Raw genomic sequence first — 22365 nt, forward strand, 5'->3', positions numbered from 1 at the left:
GGGGTGACTGACAGAAGTCCAGTAGCTGCCTTTTCAAGCACAAGCGAGGCTGGCATTTGTCAGTCTTAATCAGCTGCTGCTGAAACAAGAGGCTCCTGAAACTGTCTTAAAACTCTGAAGCTTCCTTCCAATAAAGAATGGGATGGTTGGCTGGGACCATGCTCATGGGACCAAAGACAAGAGTCTTGGGCTCAAACTGAAAGTTGGCCTATGATCAGCTCTGGCTGGTGTACGTCCGGGTTAGTTAATGTGGAGGCGATGGTGAAATGTTTATACTAGACCTCCGTATAGGACGTCTAAAAAGTATTTTAAAGAGACACGACCTTCAACCAACCAATCCCGTCTACTGATACTCGGCAGCCAATCACTGGCCTTAACCTCCTGCTACAGAGCGTCAACAGGTAGACCTGGGAGGGTAAAGGTAGCTCGAGGCTGTAAGCATAGAGCTAAATCTTTTTAGGCTTTAGTTAAATTGCACCTCTGAGGTGTTTCGTCAGGACGATATTGTGAGAAAATAAACTGGACCTCGCTGCCTTATTTTGAAGGGTACAGCGGATGTCTTGGTCATGATTGCTAGCTTGATGTTATGGAGCTGCTAGTGTATCAGACAGCTACCCTGGTGTGAACTTTATTTCAGGCGCTAAAGACCTCCAGTCCCCCTTTGTTCCAGTTTAGAAGGTAAAGTCTAACGTTGCATGATACTGGGAAGGCCTGGTGTTGTATTTTCGGTCCTTCTGATGCTAGCTTTTAGCATCATGTATTTTAGCTAACTGTAGCTGTATTTAGCCGTATTTGATGCGACAGTTTTATAAAGACACAACGGTCATTTCATTCGTTACTGTATTGTAATAGGTTTGTTATCGTGGTTTCTTTCAAAGTGCGGTGGTTTCTTCCAGCTAACTGAATAAAACCAGAGTTGACTTTGTTAGCATGCTGAATGAGTGCGGTGATTCGGAGAAACCACGGGCCACAGCTGAAAAAGGTCCCCAATACGTGACGGTCCACAGTGAAGACGTTTATAGACACACGTATGTTTTAGCTAACCCTGTAGTGTGTACCCGAGGACGCATGAAGTTCCGTTAAGCTTTACCGCCAAACGCGATGTTTTGCTGTGAGATGCAGAGAAGGCATGAGCGTAACGTGATCTGTCTTGCTAGTTTGAGTGATTTCGGTGAACATGGCGGACCGGGAGGAGCGCCGGTTCGCCGAGGTTTCCCGGGAGTCTGTCAGACTGATGGCGGAGGGCGCAGGTGTGGAGCTCGGTGATGATGTGGCGGCTCTGCTGGCCGAGGACGTGTGTTACCGACTCAGGGAGGCCACGCAGGTCAGTGATGCATAGATAATGTTCTGACTTTGGGAGAAGTTCGTGTTAGGTGTACGTGGTAATGTTTTGCTGTCCCCAACAGAGCAGCTCTCAGTTTATGAGACACGCCAAGAGGAGGAAGCTGACGGTGGAGGACTTCAACAGAGCTCTGCGCTGGAGCAACGTGGAGGTAGCGTGTAATTTCCATATCCGATCTCCCTCAGGTCTGATGTGAGGGAACTCCTTCATGTTTCTGTCTCTGTTCTTTACCAGGCCATCTGCGGCTATGGAGCCCAGGATGCGCTGCCTTTCCGTTCAGTGAAAGAAGGCGAGCTCTTCTTTGTTGAGGATCGGGACGTCAATCTGGTCGAGCTGGCCCTGGCTACCAACATCCCCAAAGGCTGTGCTGAGACCATGGTGCGAGGTACGCTACGCTGCTACGTTCCACACGCAGGCTCATCCTGTAGTGTTCTCTATGCTCTGTCATATCCATATTCACGTGATGAGTTTACTAATGATGTTTCATGTTTGCCTGCAGTCAATGTGTCATACCTGGATGGTAAAGGTAACCTGGAGCCTCAGGGTACAGGTGAGACGCACACAGCAGGCATAACCTAACCCACAGTTGTTGTACTTGGACCTGTAGATAGAATAAAGTAGCTAATACTCTAAAAACTGAGCTCCACCTTTCACTGAGAGCATCATTGTTATCCTGTTAGAAAATCTCAGTGTTTGTCTGTGTTAAACTGTCCCAGTTCCTACAGCAGTACAGTCTCTGTCAGATGACTTACTGAAGTACTACCAGCAGATCACAAGGGCCATCTTAGGAGAGGACCCGCATCTCATGAAGGTGAGCTGCTACAGACAGAGCAGACTTTTTGTTGTGAACAGGCTAAACAACGCTCGTGTGTGTTTCAGGTGGCTCTGCTGGACCTCCAGTCTAACTCCAAGATTGCAGCCCTGCTTCCGTACTTTGTTTATGTCATCAGTGGAGTAAGTTTTAGGGTTACACAAATCAGCATTTATGATTCTCATCACCAGTTTTGTTAGGAATGCTTGGTGTGTTTAGTAAGAGAAAATATCGTAGCATGACACATGAATCAGACCTATCTCATAACTGGAAGCGCTTTTAACTCTACACGGTAACCTACGTGTCCTCGGCTTGAACGGCGTCGAAGGTTCTGATTATGTCGTCAGTTAGGATGTAGATTTCTTGAACCTGTTGACCGGTGTTTCAGCTGATCATGGATTCGGTTTGTCGTCCAGGTAAAGTCGGTAAGCCACGACCTGGAGCAGCTTAACAGACTAATGCACATGGTGAAGAGCCTGGTCCAGAATCCCTACCTGTACCTGGGCTCGTATGTACGCAGCCTGGTCTCCAGTGTCATGTACTGCATCCTAGAGCCACTGGCAGCCTCCATCAACCCACTCAACGACCACTGGACTCTCAGGGACTACGCTGCCCTGCTCCTCAGCCACATCTTTTGGTGAGCAGATTTTCTGTGGACGCTTAGGCAAGCTTGGACTAAAATTGTTAGCCAGTCAGGATTTAACATCAGTGTTGAGAATACAAAACTACTGTAGTGTTAGCCTGTTTTACAGTAAATATGCAGCATCATTTCACAAAGAACCTGTGTTGCTACAATGTTACCAGTCTGACTAATGTTAGCAGGCTGTTGCTAAGGGCAACATTAACATTCACTCGGCGTTTGCGTTAAAAATGGAAATCCAACAGTCGCTCTTCTTTCTGGTGTTTCTTCTGCAGGACTCATGGTGATCTGGTAAGTGGTCTCTACCACCAGATCGTGCTGTCGCTCCAGAAGGTTCTGTCTGACCCAGTGAGACCACTGTGCTCCCACTATGGAGCTGTTGTGGGCCTTCATGCTTTGGGATGGAAGGTATGGCCACAGCTTCTACATTAGTAAATATTTGACAGTTATAGATTAGATTGGGCCCATATTCAGTCGATATTTTCAAACAAATCATTCCCTAAATGAAAAGTCTCACATCTTGATTATTTAGCTGTGAAATATTTGCAAACCTGCATGTCATTACTGTTTTTATTGCTGTTGAGTGCTCCACTGCTACCCTCCTGTGTCCTGAATGCTCCTCTCTCTGTGTTCACCGGTTTCTGCTGGCAGGCTGTCGAGCGCGTCCTCTTTCCACACCTTCCTGCGTACTGGGCCAACCTCCAGGCTGTGTTAGATGATTACTCTGTGTCCAACGCCCAGGTGAAAGCTGACGGACACAAGGTCTACGGAGCCATCCTGGTCAGTACTGCTGCTGCTTTGGGTGATTTCAGACACTGATAGACTGTCATTAGTCAACTTAATGAAGTATTTAAGTGTAGAAAATTACTTTAAAAACAGAATGAGGTTAAGCTTGATTGGTTGGTCTGAAGGTCCACTGGAGTCAACTTCCACATCTGCTCCAGCTGTTCCTCTTTGTGCTCGTTCTGATGTTGCTGTGAGCTGCAGTTGCCACATGTGCCACATCTCCAGCACCCTTTTGAATCTCTGTTATGGAGAATTAAGGCAAAAGTGGGGCCAACCTGGTACTAGCAAGGTGTACCTAATAAAACGGCTTGTGACAATATACAAACTTAGTTCTGGGAGCCATAAAATAACGAATTATTGTCAAATATAAATTGAGTGGTTAGCAATGTTGCCTCACAGCAGGAAGCTTCCTGGTTTAAACCTCAGCTTGGCTCGTTGTGCGTGCAGTTTCCTCTGTAGCTGAATCTTCTCTGCAGCTTCCTCCCACAGTCCACACACATGCAGGTCAGGTTAACTGGCCCTGGATCAGGGATTGTTCTATATGCTTCAAGAACTTCAAAGCAGTGTGTGGTTAATGCTGATTTAATGAAGATGTTGAGCCCCAAATTTGTGCTGAGGATAACTAACAGATGAGCTCAATCTTGACATTATGCCTAATGATGCTTGTGATTAAAAACGAATTAAATCATAATTTGAGTTCATCTTGTCCCACCTACGTCGCCACTTCCTCTCTTTGTCCTGCAGGTGGCAGTGGAGCGCCTGCTAAAGATGAAGGCGCTGTCTCTGTCGCAGTCAGCAGAGGGACACTCCGGTGCTCATCCGGGTTCTGTGGTGGGAGCTGCGAGCTACAGGGTGAACTCTCCGGGACTCAGCCCACCTCCAGAGCCTCTGTCAGAAGCTGCCCTTGGAATTGCCAGCCACCTCCAGGTGGGTGGGGCCGGCTGTCACTGGGAGGAGTGGACCCCCGTCCCTCTCCCCGCCATGTACTGTGAGCTTTACTCCTTCTTCGGCGACAGCCTGGCTGTCCGCTTTAGCACAGGACCAGGATTTGGCACCCACTCGCCCTGCACTCCATCCCAGCTTAGTAACTCCAGGAAGGAACCTCCCGGCCCCGCCTCCAACCTCGACACCACCCGGAAGATGCCACAGCTCACCGCCAACCTCAACATCAGCCCCAGGCAGGACGGGAGTCCGCGCACCGATCCACCTCCGCCGAGTCTTTCAGGCACAGGGTCAGTTAGGTAAAGCAACCAGAGGAGCACCTATCTATCTTTGTGTGTCTGTGTGTGTGTTTGTGCTGATTTATTTTTGTGTGTCTACCCAGGGCTGTGCCTCGTGCCTCGTCTATGCAGCGCTCCAAATCCTCCTCATCATGTTCACGCCAACGTTCAGCTGGTCTGTCTCGTGAAGTGTTCCCCAAAGCTCGCTTCACCTCACCTCAGACCACACCTCCTGCATTTTCCTTTCTTATTGGTGGGCGGCAAATGGGCCAGCGTTGTCAAGGCCGCCGCCCTTTCCAGACAATGTTTGCAACAACTCCGCCTGTTTCTGCTGTTCCACCACGTACCTATGCACACAAACTGCCCGTCATCGGCAGGGTGGGCAAACCTGTACGTCGCTGGACATGTTCACATTACTCCCTTCACCTGCCTCTATAGTGTGTGTGTGTGTGTGTGTCACAGACTGTATGAGCTAACATTAGTCTGACTGCTGCAGACTCTTCCAGGCACACGTTGCTCTGATTAAGCTGCTGGAGTTTTTAGGGGATGTTGCCAGTAAAGAGGCAACACAGGGCTAAGCTGCCACTCACATGTATGAACATACAGATGAGGCCCAAAGAGATTCTAAACATGCTAATTAAACAGCTAGTCAATATCTGACTGTCAGCATCTGGGAATAAGAGCATGAAATGTAACACGTGACAGCTTGTTGGGCCTCTGCTGCCTTGCACGTCTCCACAGTTACTGCCGGGCCTGTTTAGCCTCAGCTCACTCATGCTGGTGGGAAATCTTTACTGCAGTCGCCAAATGATCATTCTGCCAATATTTCATTACTGCTTCATTTTTTAATTAATCTGTTATTCTTGTAACAAATCTATTTGTTTACTCAAAGTCAGTTTTGGTCCCTGTAAAAAGCAACAGCTGGATGTGCTGCATGCATGTCAGGACCAGCACGTTTGGATCACAGCGCCGACGTGTCTGCTGCACTTTCATCGGAGAATGGACAAAATCCTGCGATGTGTGTGGAGCAGAGAGGGAGCTGTGATCTTCCCTAAATAAATCTTTCAAGTTGACACGTTTTTCCATCATTTAGTTTTTTCCACTGTTTGATGTTTTCCTGAAACTCTTGTTTAGCTTGTGCTAGTGTCGATTAAACTCATAATATCAGTGAATACCTGCTGAGGGCAATGTTGGAGCAAGATGGGATATGTTGTTAATGACTGTTTTTCATAGACTGAATAAATATTTACTTGTTGCTGATGTTAGGAGACAGGTCAGAGGTCACATCTGTGCTGCCTCCCACAGTAGATCACTACTGGTGTATTAGCTATGATGCTACATGCTACCCTCTGAACAGATACTACTTTTTCTTTTTGCTTTTCTATGAAGAAACAGCATCAAGTAGAATGAAGGAGAGCAGGTGTGTCTGATATGTTGTTTTCCCCGTGGGCGCCCGCTCGGGGTAGGAGGAGTTAAAAATCTGTAATATCTGTACTTTGTACTCACATTTTCAAACAGACTCGTTTGGCCGACTTTGGCACAACATCAGAACGATATAGAAGGCATTTTGTTATTTAATCATTCATTAAGTGCAATCTGTTTGAATTTAACTTTAAATGTTTGTTTATTATTATTTAGGTTATTTTTTTATTTTGCTTTGTACTTTTGGAGAAGCCGAAGTACCCGGAGAGAAGCCGTGCAGACGCAGGAAGAACATGCAAGGCTTAAGCTACGAAGCAACAGTGCTGACCATTGTGTCATTATTCCAACCAAGGATAACCAAGCACCGTTTTTATAGCTGTGATGCACCAGAACTGATGTAACTCTACTGTTTATATAGAAAGTATATAAATGACCCCCCTGCTGAATTTGTGAGTCTGCTCACTCATGAATGAACAGCCTCTGAGTGACAGAATATGAACCACACATCCAGAAAAACACATTACAAGAAAGTATTGAGTTTCATGTCCTAGTGTTAAATGTGGTTTTGATCTTCAAATAAACATAAATGAATACAAACTTCTCCTTAGTTGGTCAGCAGGCCTGCACACGTCTCAGGAGAGCTTCTGGCCCACTCCTCTTCACAGAGACTCTGTCCTGTAGGTTCCTGGCTGCCACTTGACTGACCTTCATGTGCTTGGTGGTCATGCTGGACTCAGGATTCTTTATTTGTCACGTGCATGGTTATACAGATATAACATGCAGTGAAATGTGACCTGATACGCTCCACTGTGCAAAAAAAAGAGAGACGCATCTTCAGTGTTGTGGCTGAGGCAAGGAGGTTGGAGTTCACATCAATCCTCCATCTAATCAACGGTACGCAGTGCAAGAGTTACACGCTTTACACATTCAGAGGGAAATGTCAATCATACACATTTAATCTCTGTAATATTCTGGATATTTATAATTGAGCTATTAGCATATATTTGAGTTTCTGTTATATTTTAACTTTGTAATATATTTGACTATTTCTTTTATTTCAGTCTGTTGCTGTTCTTGTTGTCTTGGAGCAACTGCAACCACATCATTTCCTTAGGGAATAATAAAGTTTCTGATCCTCATCCAAGGTTTCACGATAAATAGCGCCACCCACTGGTCTCTCGGTGAACTTATCTTGTATCCTTGAAAACAGCACCAATGCTTCCCCCCTGAATGCTTGACTGTTGGGATGCTGTTCTTTGGGTCACGTGCAGCATTTCTGTTGAGTCGATGCCAAAGCGCTAAACTTTGCTTTCATCTGACCGCATCACTTTCTCGCTTCTCTGGATTATTTAGATGTTTCCTGGCAAACTGAAGCAGCGCCTGCATGTACAGGACATAGTGTGTTAGCAGTGGTGGTGACTATGGTTCTGACTGCCTTTAACAGAATCACTAACAAACCCCTGCTGTGTAGTTTTGGGCTGATCCAGCACCATCATCATCTTCACCCTGCAGTCAGTATCAGCTGTGTCAGCTGACCTTCCTTAGCATTGCCCCCGAGCTCCCTGCTCCACTCCCCTACACCCCGCCACACATACAAATCAACCTTTATACAATGTGTTTTTTATTTTCCAGATTTTTGGTTAAAATTAATTTTCTTACCATTAAAATGAAACTACCACAATAACTAAATACTATTTATTTCTTTTTTAGAGCTCCTGTTTGAGGAAAATTGCAAATTCAGCAGGGATCAAATAGTTATTACAGTGAACTTGTTCGTGTCACTTGTTCCACATGTTACATCCTTGTTCCAAAATGGAATAAATTAATTTTTCACCTCAAAATTCCACAAACAATATCCCACAGTGACAAAGTGAAGACAGTTTAAAGCTCTTGTAGAGTGATTAAAAATAAAAACCTTTTTTGTGGACTGTAAGGGCCCCTAGACTGAGGCTCTCTTTATTGCAACAGTTTACCTCTGATGGGGGTCTTTCCCTACCAAATGTTTTAATGTACTACTGGTCTTCACATATTCATAAGCTGGCCTACTGGCTAAATTCACCCAACCTGATTTGGTGTAAACTTGAGATTCAATCAATTTCTCCATACTTTTCTCCTGCCTCACTTATCTCTTCATCATTAAAACATCTTCTGTTGCTTCAAATCCTGCGGTGCTCTCTACACTTTAGATCTGGTTTCAGTTCAGGTCGCATTTTAAATTCATATCGCCGTCTACCAGGTTACCATTGTTAAGGAATCCTCTATTTTCCCCTGGCACTACTAACGCTGCCTATTTGATTTGGCACGAAAGAGGCACAAAGACCATGAGAGCCCTTTACAAAGATGATGTCCTTCTGAGTTTCTCAGAGCTCAAAATGTGACCTACCTCCTTCTCACTGGTTTCTCTATTTGCAAATTAGACACTGTGTCTCATCACTGTTTCCAAATTTCCCAGTTCTCCCTGCTGATCCTCCATGGGTTGACCTTCTGCTTGTTAGGCCCAATCAAAAATCAGCTATATCAAATATACATCAAACGCTTATGGTGACCGAATCTGACTTCAGGTAAAATCAGAACCGCCTGGGAGCGTGAATTAGGTGTTGAACTGTTTGAATCATGCTGGGATAAGGTGAATGTCATCATGCGCTCAAGTACACCATGTGCTACAGCTTGTACTTTAAAGTAATAGACAGAGTCCGTTTATCTAAACTTTTTCCTTTAGTTATAAATGTGACCTCTCCTTGCAATCTAAGCCATGTGTTGTTCTTCTGTCCAAGTCTGAACAAATTTTGAAGTGAATTATTTTCTGTACTTTCAGGGTTTTTTGGAATTCAGATCCTTGAAGATCCTCTAATTGCCATATTTGGAGTTCCAAAGACTCCTCTTAATATGACTCCGCTGCAAACAGATCTTGGCTTTTTGTTCCCTTCTTGCTAGACGCTGTATTTTACTCCTTTGGAAATCTCCCACGCCTCCATCTGCATCGCAATGGCTTATTAATACTGTCCGGACATTTCTGAGGGTGGAGAAGATCTCACTCAAAGTGAAAGGTAGTTCTGTAAAAATTATCTGCAAGTGGAATATCTCAAATCTTTTCCTTAGAACAATGCAATTTACCCACCGACTGGACTGAAAAGAATTTGAAATTTACTTTTTTTAAAGGTAGGCATAGGATTTAAGCACCCCCCCCCCTTTTTTTTCTTTTTTTAATTTATTTTATTTATATAGTGTTTAATTTTTAATTTATTACTATTATTATTTGAGTTTTACTTTATTTTTTTTACTCACTTTTTCTTCTTTTTTTCTTTCTTTTCTCAGTTTTCTGTTCTTGTGTTGGTATGATGTTTTTTTTGTATTTTAATTTGTCTTTTGTTTAACAAGAAAAAGTTAAAATGATTGGGGAAGAAATGTTTGAGAAAATATGTCATGTAAGATGCATACAATACAATGTATGTAAGTTTGCATAATCTCTTGATGAACAAATAAAAAAAATAAAATAAAAAACAAAAATATAACGTGCATATGTATTTACAGAGTTAGCTGAATACTTTGTTGAAGCAGTATTATTTAATAAAACTACAGATTTGTAACTCCATAATTAGAAAACTCCCATTTCCATGAACAAACTGGAGTCCATTGAAATCACTGCAGCACAATTGTTGAACTTGTCTGTTAACTGGGCGGTTGGTGGTTTTATCTCTGATGTGCGGTCTGCATGCCAAAATATCCTCGGGCAAGATGCAAAACCCCGAGTTTGTCACGGTGCCTCGGCCCTCTCAGGTTGATTTGCTGCTTTCTCTCTCTCCTCTTGTCGCTCCATCTCTCCTCTCTTTAGTGTGTGTGGGAGTAGTCTGCTTTTGGTACAGAAGTGGGACTTTTCTGAGTTTCCCACCTTCTGACAGTGCTCAAATACAGTAGAAAAATGTTATAGAAGAACTAGTCCACTTACATTAACACCTATTACAGTCGACAGTATCGAACACTGAGGTCTAGCAGGACAAGCACAGAGATGAGTCCACTGTCAGAGGCCATAAGAAGATCATTTGTAACCTTCACTAAAGCTGTTTCTGTGCTGTGATGAGCTCTGAAACCTGACTGAAACTCTTCAAATAAACCTCTGCAGATGATCTGTTAGCTGTTTAACTCTTTCAAGGATGGCTTTTTAAGTAATGGTTTGATTACTATGACCCTATTATCAACCTTGTCATATTTAAGATTGAAGCATTAATTAATTGTAGTACTACAAGGAAAGAAGAGAAATACACTTATTTGGGAAATTCCTTTCTAACAACATGATGAGTAACGATAAAGAAGCTACTTTTAGCTTCTCACTTAGTCATACATGTTTGATTTGACTGTTGTTTACATCAGAGGCTCTTCCCGACACAACCCCAAAGGGATTTGGCTCCTCTTCAGAGCAAGGCAGTGATCTTTCACTTCTTAGGCAAATGTGTAAACCACGTCTTGTACTACTACTAATGGCTATAGCGTCAATGGTTGTCTGTCTCTCTGTGATAGCCCCGTCATAGACTGGTGACAATGGACGGCTGTCAGAGGTCGACCCATAGCAGCTAGGATAGGCTCCCCCGTGATAGTGAAGGGGACAAGTGGAAGATGATGGACGGATAGATGGGTGGAAGGTGAAGCCTGTAATTTCCTGCACCCAGCAGTAATGAAATGCACCATACACACATTGTGGTGAGGTGACACACATTATATCACCTCACCACTTTGATTATGATGTAATTCATAATCAATTAATATTTGAAAGTTAGTGAGTATGGGCCATGAGATGGGAATTCGCAAAAGTCAACAGGCCATGAGGAATCAAGTAATAATCCTGGCTAATTTCTATCAACATGATTGGGGAGCACATTTGAAGCACTATGTGACAACCACCTCATAAGAGACAGCCTACAGAGTGTAGATGCTTAGGACTCTTCATTATTTGGTTTTGGAACTGAAAAAGCTTGGATGGTGAAATGTCTTCAAAAACTTAAAAATGCTTTCTTTTCAAGCTCTTAAGAAGAGGGAGGATCATTGAATCAGCATAACCTGTCTGCAGTGGGGGAAAATGCAAGCAGGTGGACTATATCTTATGGATATAAGATGCCATTTTAAGTAGAAGGGGGAGAATATAGCCTCTCCCTCTCAGGGGCCAGGCTGTCAGCCGCACCTCCCCAGGAAAGGGATGAAGCAGTGACCTGCTCCCCCGGGACAGAAGATCCCTCAAACAGGGGGTGCGGGATCACTGAGGGCATGAGGGGCCACCAGGACCAGCCTTGCCTCCTCGGTCTGGACCTGGTGGACGACCGAGGGGAGGAGGGAGAAAGGAGGGAAGGCAATACCTGGGGCATCCCACCCTAGGGGAGGGTCGTGTCCTTTAAGGAGAAAAACAGGAGGCAGTGTGTTGACTCCATGGAGGCAAAGAGGTTGACCTCTGCCCACCTGAAGCCGTGGCAGATTTGTTCGACCACATAGACCGCCGCAACCATGCTGTCCGTCCTGATAATCTGACCGAGGAGACGAATCACGTGGAACCCCTGCAGTCGAGGCAGAAAGTGCCAAAGCGCCAGGAAGACGGCGTGCAGTACATTGATATGGTGGGACGGACTAGCAGCCGTTGACCCCACAGTCCTCGTGGACTGCACCCTTCCCCCCTTCACTCCAGAGTTTTGTCATATCCTATATGACCTGGCACGGGGTTCAAATGAGCCACCTGGATAATCATCTCAGCTTCTTTTTTTTTTTGCAGCTTCTGGCAGCAACAGCTGGGTGTGGTCTTCCCGTATGTGGGTGTCAAGCTGAGCGCAACACAAACATTGCATGTCCCTGCCAGTTGTGAACACACCCAGCCCCATTAACCTACTGAACCCGGGCCAATCAGCTCCCAGACTCAGCTAACGCAGCCTTCAGTGTAAATGCTTTATCCACGTATTTCATTTCCACCGTCCCCATAATCACACCTGTACCCCTTTGGCAGACTTTTAAACCCTGACCCTTTGCTGATAGTGTGTGTCACTATCAGCCCCCGGTTCTAATATGGTTGTAAGCCACAGAGGGGGTTTCCTACAATACCAACTGTCTGCCAGCTATAACCCAGTTTTGAGATCCATCCTCAGACGCCTTAACGCCCTCTCACATCCTGGGTCATTTGATCTCAGTAAGTCACATGATAGGCTGGGGCAAGTTCTTACAACGGTTTACCTCAGCTGATGGTGACCCACACCTGTTTTCACACTTTGGCTCATGTGATTAGGCAGATGATCAATAGTGGGTCAACTCTTTAGGGACACTCCCAGTAGGGCTTAAAAATCTGGGACTGTCCACCAGTTGCTCTGAGAACTGAAGAAGGTTCTCAGGTGAAACGTCTTCAAGAAAAGTCCAGACACTTTTCTTTCCAAGCTGCTTAGATTACCATGACCTGGATGACTGAGAATCTTCACAGACATGATTGGATGAGGGTTACCAGCCTTGCCCTGCCCCCTCAACCCGCTGCCCCATCCCTCCTCTGCACTCGTGCCACAAACCACACTCTGACACATGGGTTTTGTGTTTTATTCTAAAATAGACATTTCCTTCTAAATTCTTTTCATACATGATAATTTGTAGTGTTACCACATCTTTATGACAAGTATGTTATCATAAATGACTGTAATGAGGAACAACATGGTGATCCAGTGGATTTTCTTCTTTGGAACATTTGGGAAACAGAATGTTGATAACCCCACTGGTAGTTTCTATAACCAGTAAGGGGAATGCTGGCGTTGTCCCCGTTTGTTCAGGAGGAGGTTAACATATTGGTAACTGCAACATAAACAGAGGACACAAACCCCAGTGTTTGGTTGTGTATACATTTTGTTGGTGAAAGAACATATAACTGTTTAGTTTGAAGACTTGTTTACATTTTGGATGAATGTGCCTTTAATGAAGCAGCTGAAAGGTGCAGGCTGGTTTTCTTGGAGTTGGAACAGAGGGCTGTTGTGTCCTCCTGCTATGGACGTATTTGTAGACTTGAAATTGAGCTGGTGCCAAGCTGGTCTGCTCTCACCTCCCCTCAGGAACACACGCTCATACCCAGCTGTGCATCCATGACTCTACATTAATTTGCTGGAGACTGTCATCTTAAACAGCACTGCAGCTTACCGTTTCCATACCTAACACATCCTGAACCTCAACACATCTCTTTACCCTAACATTGAAACACAATAGGTGTTTTTTGCTGCCCACATAAAGAAGAGGCCACTCACTCAGTCACTGGAAAACTAAATATAAAATCTGGATCTGTCAGCATGAGACAGTGTAGAATAAATATGTTAACATGATACACTTAGAGTTGTTTTTGTTACTAGACAAAAAGACTCATGGAAACATTTGAAGGTGAAACTGAGTTCAGCTGACTCACTGCTGAGAGCCTCCTTTGTCATTTCCCTGCAGTCATGAGATCAGTGTTGAGCTGTGCTGCGGCTGTGAGACGCACAGATGACTGATGGTCAAGCACAGGATTAAATACCACAGCCAACTGTTGTTCCCGATTTAGGATCCTCAGAGACAGCATGTCAAGTACAGACAATCCTGCAGCTCCCATTCACTTTAGAGTCTTAATAGTTTTTAAAATCTTTAATATTTTTTGGTTTCCTGCTTCCAACTTGAATGCTTGGATTCCTTCCTCTGCTTGTCCCACATTTCCAGGATGTACTCAGTAGAGAATGTAGGAGCTAAAGAGCAGGATTTTCAGTTTTATCTTTCTGTAACATATTGTGCTGTCTAGAGTCTATGTAACTGAGACTGAAATGTAAACTGCTGCATCATGGCAGCGAGGACAGTTCGATGTTTTGTAACGGTAATATTTCAGTGCGTGCTTCTGACAGACAGCTCACAGGTGTCTGGCTTAGCCAGGCTACAGTTACAAAGGTCACAGGCAGGAGTGCAGCAGGGATCTGATTGCTTTGACCTCTACTACAAGTTTCCAAGTATATGTTATGATCATTTTGAGCTTGAATTCTTGGATGTTTTTTAGTGAGCTCTTATTGAACAGTAGAATTTCAAAACAATACAAATAATACTGAAATGGTTTATGGAAACCATCACAATCACCAGGCTGTGGTGAATGATTCTGTATGTGGTTGTACCAGAGCACTGACAGTTTCTGTAGGTTCACCAAAGCATTGGAAAAATAGCAGCTACAGTTAGGTTCACAATGACACACTTCCTTTATTTTAACTTTAAACAATCAAGATGTGTTCGAAGAGAATGTTTAGCTCTGATGACAAAGATTTAAATTGTTACATCATTGTTACATTAAGTGTTCAGGAATTACAGCAATGTTCCTCTGAAGCAGGCCACATCAGGGGATCAAAGGTAAATGGGCAAACTATTCATGTAATACTTGCATGAAAATTCCTCTCTGTCAAAGACTGTAAATATCATGGACATCAGCAAATGCTGTAATTCCTCCCCTCTGATGTTTTGCCAGATGTTTGCTTCAGCCTTCATCAGTTGGTGCTTGCTCTTGGGTCTCCCTGCGTTCAGTTATGTTTTCAGAAAATGAAAAACATGCTCTGAGATCAGGTGAGGGACATTTCCATTAAAAAAAAAAAGAGAAAAAATTAATTTTCTTTCTTTCTTTGGATGGTGAAGGCAACAGTGGTACTAGTGGCAATCAGAACAGTTGGTGCAGTGACCTTCAAGCTGGGCACAGGGCTCCAGGAGATCCCAGGAGCAACACCTCTGTCCAGAAGAGCTCAGTCCTAGGAACAGCAAAGATACTGCGCAGGACCCTCAAGCTCCTCGTCTCTGGTAGGGGACTCGAGCTTGAGGAGAAAGACCGCCCGCAGTGCCCTCTACTTTAATTTTACTAATCTTGCCAACCCTAAAAATATAACATTCTTTAAAAAATGAATCAATCTATTTCTTATAGAATTTTGCATTTTTAAAAAATTATTATTATCGTTATTATTATTTTTTAACATTGATCGGTACCTTACACGAAATACAAAAACAACCCTCTTTACATTTTTACATGCTGTAGTGCCATATTTTGGGAGCATTTCAATTTGCTATGCAAAAAAATACAAACATTATATCCCACATTTTAATAATATGTATGTATTAAGTCCATAGTAACTACATACATTGCTAAAATGTGCAAGAAAAGACAAAGAAATTGAAAATCGTTTTTGTTTTTTGTTTTTTTACTCATTTTTCTAGTTACAGAAATGTCAAAGATACATTCCTCAAAACTGTAAATGCAAATATAAATTCACTGTAAACAGCAATGACAGACTTATTATTCTCCTGCTTTCCTGCTGGTAAGCAGCAGAGCACCAAGCCTCTGTAAAACAACACATGCAGATGGATTATAGTGACTCACTGTTCATTTCGTATTCATTACTGTAACACACTTTAGGCAGAAGAGCATTTTTAAATATTATCCGCATATATTTGTATAGTGTTTCTATAATTTACCTCTACAAAGCTTTATGGTGTAGACGTTTGTGTTCAGTTCATCAGATTAAGAAAACATACTGCTCTGTTTGACCTGGGACATGGAGGGTGACGTGTTTTAAAACTCCTGTGGTACAGCTGTGTACTGTGGGTGTGGAAAAGAATGATCATTGTACTGTCTGATAATATCTACATGTAGTGAGAAAAGCAGGGCTCCCAGCCAGTTTCCTCATGCAACTCCAAAACAAAAGTCCAAACTAAGACTATTCACATGTAACACGTTCCTCTCTGTAACGTGTTACATGTTTGGATCTAGATAAGAGCACATTTAGAAACCAACCTATTATCAAGATGGGTTAAATGGATACCACGGTCAACTGTGTCAACTCAAACTGTGCAGTCAGCTTTTCCCTGATCTTAAAGCTTTGGTGTTATAATTGTTCTGTTTACAGTAAAAAGCAGTAAAAAGCCACTCTACAGACCACTGGAGCATTTGATATCCACACAGTAATCTATTTTCTTTCGCTTACCCTTGTCCAGATTGTGGGAACAGTGGTCTAGGCAGAGATTCTCAGACATCCCTCTCTGCAGCCATGTTTTCCAGCTCTTCTGGTGGGACCCTGAGACATTTATAAGGTGGGCAAAATATCTGCCCAACGGGTCCTGGGTCTAGTGTCTCCTCCCAGTTACACATGCCCAAAACATCTAACCTGACCAGATATTTTTTTTTGTTGTGGAACATAAGGATAAGTGGAAAAGGATGGATGGATGGATGGATGGATGGATGGATGGATGGATGGAAGAGCAGTGGCTCTAGTCTGAGACTCTCCTAAATGACCAAGCTCCTCATCCTATCTGAGGTCGCTGGAGGCCTTACTGGTCCAATCCCTGATTGCCACTAAAGTTGGGCATTACTCTGCCAGTATAGTGATTTGGGTCTGCTGGATTTGGAAAAAAGGAAGTCATGATACATACATTGGCATAAACGTAATAAAAGGTGAAAATCCCCTAGTCGAAGTTCTTCTTTAAATGTTTTTACAAATGATAAAATAGGTTACTTTTAGCTCTCAAATGTTTTTAAAAAAAATAATTTCCCAATGTCATCATTCTTTAGACTCTGCATGTAACAAATATAAAAGGCTAATGCCTGTGTGTGCCTCAGAAGCTGCATTACATCCTTCATGTGCTAGCAACAGATTATAAATAGACTGACACCTAAAGTGGAAAAGTCCCCCCAGCTGAGGGGGGCTCATGACAGAGGGAAAGGTTTCCTGCCAGTTAGTTTGTGCTTCACATTTACTCCTTGCTAAAACATCTGAACAACAGCAACAATGTTATTATTATCAGATTATCCTCCAGGATATGAAGCCACTGCATGTGTGACGTGTTAAATTAATCTGAGCTATGTCAAGGCACCCATAGTTATAACTGTAGTGAAACAGGAAGTTTAATAGGTTAGAGAACAGCTTTCATTAAATAACACATCTCCAAATTAGATAAGTTACACTACCAGCTAAAAGTTTGGACACATCTTCTCATTCAATGGTTTTTCTTTATTTTTACTACTTAAGATACTTAAGATGGATAGTAGATAGAAACCAAACAACTCAAATATATGAAGCAAGATATTATGTAGCAAAACACATTAATAAATATCTGTCTGTCTTGTATTTTAGATTCCTGAAAGCAGCACCCTTTGCTTTGTTGGCAGCGCTGCAAACCCTCGGCCTTCTCTCAGTGAGCTTTGTGATGTCATCACCTGACATGGTCACAAGAGTCACCTCTGCTGCTGAGGACGCATTCATCGGAACCAGCATGGCTACCACAGCATCCTGCAGCCACACGCATCCCATCCAGTTTGTGTTTAGTTGGACCATCATTTGTTTTCCAAACACACCTCCAGGCTGTGTCAGGGCTGTTTGACCAAGAAGGAGAGTGATGGAGTGCTGACCAGATGGTCTGGCCTCCACAGTCACCTGACCTAAACCCAGTGGAGATGGTTTGGGTTGAGATGGAGCTCAGAGTGAAGGCAAAGGACCAACAAGTGCTCAGCATCTCTGGGAACTCCTTCAAGACTGTTGGAAACCGTTTCAGGAGACGACCTCATGAAGCTCATGGAGAGAACGCCAAGAGTGAGCAAAGCAGGACTCAAAGCAAAGGCTGTTTGGAAGAATCTGAAATATCAAACATGTTCTGAGTTATTTCACACTTTTCTTGTTTACTACAGAATTTCATGTGTTTATTCATAGTTTTGATGCCTTCAGTGAGAATCTACAGCGTAAACATTCATGAAAATAAAGAAAAAACATTAAATAAAAAGGTGTGTCCAAACTTTTACTGGCAGTGTGATTAGCAGTGAAACCACAGTGTAAACACTGGGTGGGGCTCTTCTGTGTGCTTTGGCTGCTCGCCCTGTGACGCTCTCCTTTGACTTCCTCTTATTTATTTATGTATTTGTGCCAAAATATAAGCATTCTAGTGGAAAATGTATCATTATTTTTGTTAAAACCTTTGTTTTAAATGCTCACGATGAGATTTAAACTGTAAACTTCCTCCTTTGTTGATGGGTGGAAGTTGGAAGAGACATCTGATTTTATTTTGAAAGTCCCAGTGACGATGGGTTCCGGTTTGTCCGCGTTAACTTCACGATATGTGACCGGAGTATTTGTTTTGTACCGTGTCTACGGATCGAGCACTGGTGAGGATCTGTCATCGAGGCAGGTGGAGTCTCCCATCCACTCCCCGGTGAAGGAACACGGAAGAGGGGACACGCCTGCCCTCCGTGTAATTTAACTTCAGCGTGTGTGACAGGGTCGAGCATGACTTCGGTTTGGAAACGGCTCCAGCGGGTAGGAAAGAAGGCGTCGAAATTCCAGTTTGCGGCTTCGTTTCAAGAGCTGATCATAGAATGTACAAATAAATGGTGAGTGATATAATTCTTATATTTGTCAGTATTTGATAACTGTGGATTTGTTGCGCACCCCTGCACTGCTCCGTGGTGTGCTCTCTGAGCGTTAAAGAGGCTGACAGAGAGAGTGATGCCAAACTCCGGTCAGGCGTGTGAACTTCTCATTTCGGCGAGTAAAGCCTGTGAAACTAAGTGTATCATCCACACTCAGTTTACACGAGCCGGCGTATTCATCACTGCGCATTAACGTCTTATTGACAGACTTAATACAATTACTCCGTGTAATTACAGGTCGTCGGCACAATACCTCAGGTTTTAATGTTCAGAAAAAATAATGCTAAATGCTTTGTTTTGCTGCAGAGAGAGCCCGCCCCATTACTTCCGTGTTTGTTTTCTTGATAAGAGAACTGTAATTGTTACCATGCGGCATCCTAATAACCATGGCAACGGGTCAAGCCAAAAAACTGTCGTGGCTGTGGGAGTGAGTGGTGGTGCAGTTTAGTGTCACTGCTGGTGTCACGTGTGCTGGTGGAAGGATGAAGCATCTACGCCGTCATCAGTGGCTGAAAGTAGACTTCTGGACACTGAGGTCATGGATAAAAACTTCCCCTCTTATAAGAAATCTGTGGCAGGCCCAGGTCTGCAATAACTGTTGGGAGGAGTTAAAAACACGAGGAAACCTTTTTATGAAGGCAAACAGTTGTTCCGGTAAAGTAGCGCTTCAACCAGATTCAAACACTTGTGTTTTTGTGGCTCATAATGTGATTCTGGGTGAGTGCTGGGCCACCACCAGCTGACTTTACACTAACTGGTCACATTTTGTGAGGCTGGGCTGTATAAGAAATCAGCCACCACTTTAATCACACTCTGGAGCTCTGACATGTGGCACAGAAAGTGCACATTTAAGAGTTTTGTCTATTTATTACTTAACAAAATTTACATTTACAATAAAGACAGCTGGGGAATAGATTTCATTACAGTATCTTTTGGAAGGTGCTGTAACATAATTCCTCATTGCAGAGAGTACTGTGCTCCCTGAGCCTGGTTCTGCTGGAGGTTTCTTCCTGTTAAAAGGGAGTTTTTCCTTCCCATTGTTGTGCTTGCTCATAGGGGGTCATGTGATTGTTGGGTACTGTGGCCCCTCTGTGAAAGAAAGCCTCAAATCAGAAGTGGACTCCATGGTATAACTCTCAAACATGCACCTTGAGATGAAGTGGTATCTCACTAATTTAGAATACCTTCATTTTCCCAGGAAAGATAGTTTGTTGCTCTATTTAAAAGCCCTCAGTAAAGCTGTGACATCTCACTCCTCATCATTAATTGAAGAAAGTATTGAATTCACTAATTTCTTTACTAATAACATTTTAACAATTAGAGAAAAAATAACTGACCACAGATATATAATATGTTCAGCTACTTTCAATACTATTTATATTTATTTAGTCTTTATCTGACTGATCCTACTGCATTAACCTCAGCAATCATCATGTGTCTATTAAAACCAATTACTTCAAGACTGCTATAATATGTCCTACCATAAATTAGTGCTTCAATTTTAAAATATGATTAATCTGTCTCAATCATCACCTACGAACCACAGGCCTATGATGGCAGCGTTACTCAAACAGCCTCAGCCTCAGCTGTCTTAGCTAATTGCAGGTCGATCTCCAATCATCCTTTAGCTCAAAACATCTCCAAAGAGTCAGTGTAAAAAAGCTTGTTTTATTTGTAGAGGGAAAAACCAACCCCAATCTCTGGTGCTGTGAGTCTTACCCAGTAAGCAGTGCTTAGATGGAGCTACTGGGTGTGGGGATTAGCCCAGTACTAACTGCCTGAAAAGCCCTGAATGCCTACCCTTCTTCCTGTGACAGAGCCAGTACAGGCCCAGCTGCCAGCAGCCCCGTTTGTTACTGCAGCTCCCCTCTAGATTGGTGCACTTGGTAACTAACTGGGTTAAATTTAGCGTCCTGGAAGACTGAGGAGGGCTGGATTAACCTGTAAGAGTCATTCATGGTGATGTAGATGAATACTTTACCAGTCCCTTTGTAAAGGCCCACAATTAAAACCATTTAACGAAGGATATTTTATTAAAGCAATATAATAGGAGCAAAACAAAAGCAGAACCAAATAATACTAATCAGAAAATATTAATCAAATCACCTCGGTTACATGTGTCTAATGAACCCATTGTAAGCTAATGCTGAGCTTGTTTGGATCCTTGTGAAGAAGGAGGTTGGAGAGATGGGCACACCCAGGCATGAGGAGGAGCTTCCAGCTGTGAACATCTTAGGTCCAATCCTCTGAACTGCTCTTCTTATCTATTCTGCACAAAGCTTTTATACCTGCTCCTCCTTTCTCCCCCTTTTTACGTCACATCGTCTAAGATAACGTCTGGTCTCACCTGTGGAATCACTGTCCACCCGTACCTCATCATCCTCTCCCTGTCTGTCTGAGTTGTCATCATACATGATTTAAAACTAACTTTAAAAGTTAAAATCACTTCATTACAGTTTCTTTTTTTCCATGTTATTCTTACCATAGAAAGTTTCATTGTATATGAACATTCAGTCGCATATTTCTCCTTATGTTCCATTAGTTTATACAACCTCTCTGTCATGATCTTATTCTTACATGAACATCTTTTAGCATAATCCCTTTTAATCCAGTTACAGGAATACTTTCTTTTGCTGTTTTTCTTTAAAACTGAATACTCAATACATTTTCTTTTATTTAATCATACATTTATAAAGTCAGACATTCTCTCAGATTAGTGGCTCCTTGGTGTCACACCCACACACTGATTATATATATTGGCAATTAAGAATTAAGCAAAAACAAATATGAATTATGGCCGTTTGTCCTTAATTTTTTTTTTAAAGGCTTAAAACTCCCCGAAAAGCCTTCAGTTAATCCAAAATGCTGCAGCAAGAGTGCTGACAGGGACTAGAAAGAGAGAGCAGATTTCTCCTGTTTTGGCTTCCCTTCATTGGCTTCCTGTTAAATCCAGAATTCAAAATCCTGCTCCTCACATACAAGGTCTTAAATAATCAGGCCCCATCTTATCTTAATGACCTTGTAGTACCATATCACCCTATTAGAGCACTTCGCTCTTGCTCTGCAGGCCTACTTGTTGTTCCTAGAGTATTTAAAAGTAGAATGGGAGGCAGAGCCTTCAGTTTTCAGGCCCCTTTTCTGTGGAACCAGCTTCCAGTTTGGATTCGGGAGACAGACACTATCTCTACTTTCAAGATTAGGCTTAAAACTTTCCTTTTTGCTAAAGCATATAGTTAGGGCTGGACCAGGTGACCCTGGATCCTCCCTTAGTTACACTGCAATAGACGCAGGCTGCAAGGGCTGGCTTGCTTTTGTCCTGTCTCCCTCCTTTCACCTCCAGCGAGTCCTGGCTGTTAGCTGGTAGCTGTCCCTCCCTGAGCCTGATGCTGCTGAAGGGTTCTTCCTGTTAAAAGGGAGTTTGTTTCCTTCCCACTGTTACTATTTAGTGTCATCTGACTATTCTTATAGGGTGGAGGGTCTTTACCTTACAATATAACTGACCACTGTTGTTGTGATTGTGAAACATCAGCATGTAATGGTGCACAAATCTAAATAACAGAATTATTAAATGAGTCTACCAGTGAGAGACGGGGCCTTAAATGAACCCAAAAAGCCGACTGGCCCAGTCACTAAAAGTTTTGTTTTGGCAAGATAAGGACCTTTTTTTCTCTCATTATTCCACGACAGATTAATCAGATCAGATATTTGGACCTGATCCCAGATGTTGAACTTGAGTAT

General features: G+C 43.0%; 2 protein-coding genes across 14 annotated transcripts in view; both read left to right on the forward strand.

The window, feature by feature from the left end:
• Nucleotides 1-349: 349 nt before the first annotated feature.
• On the forward strand, nucleotides 350-6382 carry taf6l (TAF6-like RNA polymerase II, p300/CBP-associated factor (PCAF)-associated factor). 3 transcript variants are annotated; one of them, XM_076882460.1, is made up of 12 exons: nucleotides 350-401; nucleotides 1158-1324; nucleotides 1407-1493; nucleotides 1577-1727; nucleotides 1842-1892; nucleotides 2059-2153; nucleotides 2222-2296; nucleotides 2570-2790; nucleotides 3069-3201; nucleotides 3445-3573; nucleotides 4324-4820; nucleotides 4904-6382. In XM_076882460.1, exons 2-12 carry the CDS (start codon nucleotides 1178-1180, stop codon nucleotides 5235-5237), a joined length of 1920 nt encoding a protein of 639 aa, XP_076738575.1. In that variant the 5' UTR covers nucleotides 350-401; nucleotides 1158-1177; the 3' UTR covers nucleotides 5238-6382. The 3 variants fall into 3 exon arrangements, with proteins under 3 accessions (XP_076738575.1, XP_004574368.3, XP_024654969.2); XM_004574311.6 differs by lacking the exon at nucleotides 350-401 and adding an exon at nucleotides 408-678; XM_024799201.2 differs by lacking the exon at nucleotides 350-401 and adding an exon at nucleotides 408-678 and having other exon boundaries at nucleotides 4324-4811.
• An 11903-nt stretch (nucleotides 6383-18285) lies between these two features.
• The window catches only part of ehbp1l1a (EH domain binding protein 1-like 1a), a 43003-nt gene continuing 38923 nt past the window's right edge, over nucleotides 18286-22365 (forward strand). For 4 of the 11 annotated variants that reach the window (XM_023154979.3, XM_023154981.3, XM_024799192.2 and 1 more), the window contains exon 1: nucleotides 18286-18588. In XM_023154979.3, the coding sequence (XP_023010747.3) occupies nucleotides 18485-18588 (104 nt within the window). In that variant the 5' untranslated portion in view covers nucleotides 18286-18484. The remainder of the gene's footprint in view (nucleotides 18589-22365) is intronic. The other 7 variants (XM_023154982.3, XM_076882431.1, XM_076882432.1 and 4 more) reach the window with 4 other exon arrangements.

Source organism: Maylandia zebra, linkage group LG3, assembly GCF_041146795.1.
Source record: "Maylandia zebra isolate NMK-2024a linkage group LG3, Mzebra_GT3a, whole genome shotgun sequence".
NCBI lineage: Eukaryota > Metazoa > Chordata > Actinopteri > Cichliformes > Cichlidae > Maylandia > Maylandia zebra.

Excerpts from the sequence above, each read along its gene's own strand:
- taf6l (XM_076882460.1), top strand. The coding sequence starts at position 1,178 with ATGGCGGACCGGGAGGAGCGCCGGTTCGCCGAGGTTTCCCGGGAGTCT. Across the intron at positions 1,494-1,576 it reads TGCGCTGGAGCAACGTGGAG|GCCATCTGCGGCTATGGAGC; the intron begins GTAGCGTGTAAT and ends GTTCTTTACCAG. Across the intron at positions 2,297-2,569 it reads TTGTTTATGTCATCAGTGGA|GTAAAGTCGGTAAGCCACGA; the intron begins GTAAGTTTTAGG and ends TTTGTCGTCCAG.